This window comes from Nerophis ophidion, linkage group LG08, assembly GCF_033978795.1.
Source record: "Nerophis ophidion isolate RoL-2023_Sa linkage group LG08, RoL_Noph_v1.0, whole genome shotgun sequence".
NCBI lineage: Eukaryota > Metazoa > Chordata > Actinopteri > Syngnathiformes > Syngnathidae > Nerophis > Nerophis ophidion.
The window spans coordinates 32,425,529-32,429,790 of record NC_084618.1 but is presented as its reverse complement, the minus strand read 5'-3'; the positions used below and the strand labels follow the sequence as shown (position 1 = coordinate 32,429,790).

Here is a 4,262-nt window from a genome sequence, read left to right as displayed (position 1 = left end):
TCTGTGTGAATTTGCACGAGTAGTGTTGCAAACTGAAACTAGACTTGTTTGCCTATGCATGAAATTAGTTGCATGACATGATGCCTCCATCATATTTGCTAGTTCAGCAAAACTCACACAAAGTATTTTTTAGCATTGATAAACAAGACCTATATATAGTTTATGCTGCACTGGAATCAATGAGAGACTATAATGTAATTATAAAATGAAACTGAAGATGACGGTAATGCAACATATATGGATGCAAACTGCCGTAAAACTGTAAAGAAGCACGGCAGCAATGAGCCGGCGATGTCTTGTTTGCTGCAGTTTCTCCTACTGCTGCATTGCGTCTCTGCTTATCAACATTTTTCTAGATTATAACTCATTCCACTCACCTGGATTATAGGAGGATTTAGACATCAAACTAGAAGTTCGTCTGTGACTTAATTTATAATTTGTTCAATTAAACAAACTACACTAACAGAAGACAGTGTCAGCAGCAACTTGTTTAACACTTGGTATGGATTAAAATTAATTCTTCATCTCAACAGGTATGTATGAACATCTTATAAGTTGTCATCGCAATGACAGCAGACATTGTACAGCGAGCGATTGTTTTATTATGTTAGTAGTTTGTATTTCTTTTTTAAGCATCTGTTTAGCAGAGTTTCTAAAACTTGCAGCTAACCCTCCTTATATTCAGGATCAAAAATATAAGATTCAGCATCACAATTTTCACTAAGTAATCATTGTTGGCTCTCCCAAAGTCTGCATGATTTGCATTGTCGTTGATGGGGAACGGATTGCAGAGCAGCTAAATGAACACTTAGCGTCCAACAATCTATGTGAAACCTTTCAATCCGGTTTCAGGGCAAATCACTCTACGGAAACAGCCCTTGCAAAAATGACTAAGGATCTATTGCTAACTATGGATTCTGATGCGTCATCTATGTTGCTGCTCCTCAATCTTAGCGCTGCTTTCGATACCGTCGGTCATAATATTTTATTAGAGCGTATCAAAACACGAATTAGTATGTCAGACTTAGCCCTGTCTTGGTTTAACTCTTATCTTACTGACAGGATGCAGTGCATCTCCCATAACAATGTGACCTCGGACTATTTTAAGGTAACGTGTGGAGTTCCCCAGGGTTCGGTCCTTGGCCCTGCACTCTTCAGCATATACATGCTGCCGCTAGGTGACATCATACGCAAATACGGTGTTAGCTTTCACTGTTATACTGATGACACCCAACTCTACATGCCCCTAAAGCTGACCAACACGCCGGACTGTAGTCAGTTGGAAGCGTGTCTTAATGAAATTAAACAATGGATGTCCGCTAACTTTTTGCAACTCCACGCCAAAAAAACGGAAATGCTGATTATCGGTCCTGCTGGACACCGACCTCTATTTAATAATACAACTTTAACATTTGACAACCAAACAATTAAACAAGGCGACTCAGTAAAGAATCTGGGTAATATCTTCGACCCAACTCTCTCCTTTGAGCCACACATTAAAAGCGTAACTAAAACGGCCTTCTTTCATCTCCGTAATATCGCTAAGATTCGCTCCATTTTGTCCACTAAAGACGCTGAGATCATTATCCATGCGTTTGTTACGTCTCGCCTCGATTACTGTAACGTATTATTTTCGGGTCTCCCCATGTCTAGCATTAAAAGATTACAGTTGGTACAAAATGCGGCTGCTAGACTTTTGACAAGAACAAGAACGTTTGATCACATTACGCCTATACTGCACTGGCTTCCTTTGCACTTAAGATGCACTTAAGACTTTACGGTTTTACTACTTAATTATAAAATACTACACGGTCTAGCTCCAGCTTATCTTGCCGATTGTATTGTACCATATGTCCCGGCAAGAAATCTGCGTTCAAAGGACTGCGGCTTATTAGTGATTCCCAAAGCCCAAAAAAAGTCTGCGTGCTATAGAGCGTTTTCCATTCGGGCTCCAGTACTCTGGAATGCCCTCCTGGTAACAGTTTGAGATGCCACCTCATTAGAAGCATTTAAGTCTCACCTTAAAACTCATTTGTATACTCTAGCCTTTAAATAGACTCCCTTTTTAGACCAGTTGATCTGCCGTTTCTTTTCTTTTTCTCCTTTATTCTACTCTCCCTTGTGGAGGAGGTCCGGTCCGATGGCCATGGATGAAGTACTGGCTGTCCAGAGTCGGTACCTAGGATGGACCACTCGTCCAGAGTCTGGGCCCAGGATGGACCGCTCGCCTGTGTGTCGGCTGCGACATCTCTGCGCTGCTGATCCGCCTCTGCTTGGGATGGTTTCCTGCTGGCTCCGCTGTGGACGGGACTCTCGCTGCTGTGTTGGATCCACTTTGGACTGGACTCTCGCGGCTGTGTTGGATCCACTATGGATTGAACTTTCACAGTTTCATGTTAGACTTGTTCAACATCCATTTCTTTCGGTCCCCTACAGGGGGGGGGGGTTTCCCACATATGTGGTCCTCGCCAAGTTCTCATAGTCACCATTGTCCCCGACGTCCCACTGGGTGTGAGTTTTCCTTGCCCTATGTGGGCCTACCGAGGATGTCGTAGTGGTTTGTGTTGTGGTTTGTGCAGCCCTTTGAGACACTAGTGATTTAGGCCTATATAAGTACACATTGATTGCTTGATTGATTGATCTGTGATTCTTACCTCTACGTCACGCAATCATGTGACTGGCTAGCTAATTATCTCTCCAAATGGTTAGGGAATCGCCGTAAGATTAATACTATTTTGATCATATCTATTTACTCCCAAACTTTGTAATTATTTTGGTGTCATACATCAGCTATATATGATAATAGCTTCAATATAGAGGCAACTTGTTTTTCCACTCTATTGGTACCTAAGTCTGTATAAAACGTCAATGCATTTTCCCCCCATTTTTGTTGAAATCCTGTGCTTTTTGAGATTAAGCCCTAAAAGGAACACTTAAAACATTGATAAGTCCATAAACAATACTGATGTGCGGATTGATTGGCAACCAGTCAGGATTGGATGCATTATTTCAAAAATTACTTGATTGCCGTTACTGATTAATGCCTTTAAATACATATCATAAACGCCGATCCCCTTTGGCTAATATTATATTTATTTGTTTTCTCCGACTAGCTAGCAGCTAGTTGTATATTTCCATTTCCACCTCCATTATGGAAAATCAGGAGCAATATGGGTAAAGTGTAACGGGTAACAAAAGAAGTCAGCATGGCAGTAGCTGGTCAGCACCTTTGAAGTTGAGCTTTATTTGTTAAAGTCAGTTTTCACAAAACAGATGGATAACTATGGCATCTGTCTATGTTTGGGAAAAGTGTCAAAGTAGTCCAGTTCTTTGAAGAGCTCATTTCAGTCCGTCTGAACAGGAAGTGACAAGAAAAAAAAAAAAGTGAAAAAAACAAAATATGTAAAGAGGAAAACCTCTAAATACTTACCTGATTTAAAAGGCTGTGCTGTTTGTTTTGTTTAAATTATGCATTTATGCAAACCCAGCAACCTAATGGTAACTTTTTTGTTATGTTTCAGGTGACACATTGACCGAGACCTTTGCTTATGTGATGTTCTGGGGAGTTTGCATGGCAATCACAGCCACCATCATCTTGTTTAATGGACCTGACTTTGTGGACACTCCTAAACTTGTTCACAAGGAGAAGATGGACTGAGTAGTCGGTGTGCAGACAGCTCACTCTAGTACCTCGACACTGTTATTCTTATTCCTCTCCATGGCAGTCATCATCATCACAACTTATCACTTCAGAATTCATTCCTTTATGCTCAGTACATTTAAGTATATTAGCCACAAAGTTTTAGGATAACATAGGATTTTGAAGCAATTTATGTTGATATATCTGTTGTCCGTCCTATACAGGTTGTAATTATTGAGCAATATCTTGACTAGTGACCCAATATGTATAAGGTTAAAAGTCATATTCAGGTTTTATTCTGTATTATCTCTTGATCTAATATACCTTTCAAAAGAGATTTTCGACATGCACACTGTCACATTTTTCCAGCCTCCTATATTCTTCATACGGCTTTTTTTTGTATTATTATTCTTTAGTAATTAATTAAGCAATCAACTATTTGGTTCATCAATAATTGGTTAATGATTGATCAGTCCACTTGGCACAATGTTTTAAAGGCATCTTGTCAACTATAACATTGACATTACTTATTAGTGATGGTTTCATAGACCACCGTTGTCCCTCGTTCATTGCTGTTAGATGGTTCCAGACCCGACTGCAATAAGTAAATTTCCCCCAAGTA

At 40.0% G+C, this 4,262-nt stretch overlaps 1 protein-coding gene across 2 annotated transcripts in view; it reads left to right on the top strand.

Annotated features, from left to right (window-relative positions):
* The window catches only part of sacm1la (SAC1 like phosphatidylinositide phosphatase a), an 89,643-nt gene extending 85,653 nt beyond the window's left edge, over positions 1-3,990 (top strand). For both annotated transcript variants that reach the window (XM_061908295.1, XM_061908293.1), the window contains one exon: positions 3,522-3,990. In XM_061908295.1, the coding sequence (XP_061764279.1) occupies positions 3,522-3,658 (137 nt within the window). In that variant the 3' untranslated portion in view covers positions 3,659-3,990. The remainder of the gene's footprint in view (positions 1-3,521) is intronic.
* The last annotated feature ends 272 nt before the right edge of the window (positions 3,991-4,262 follow it).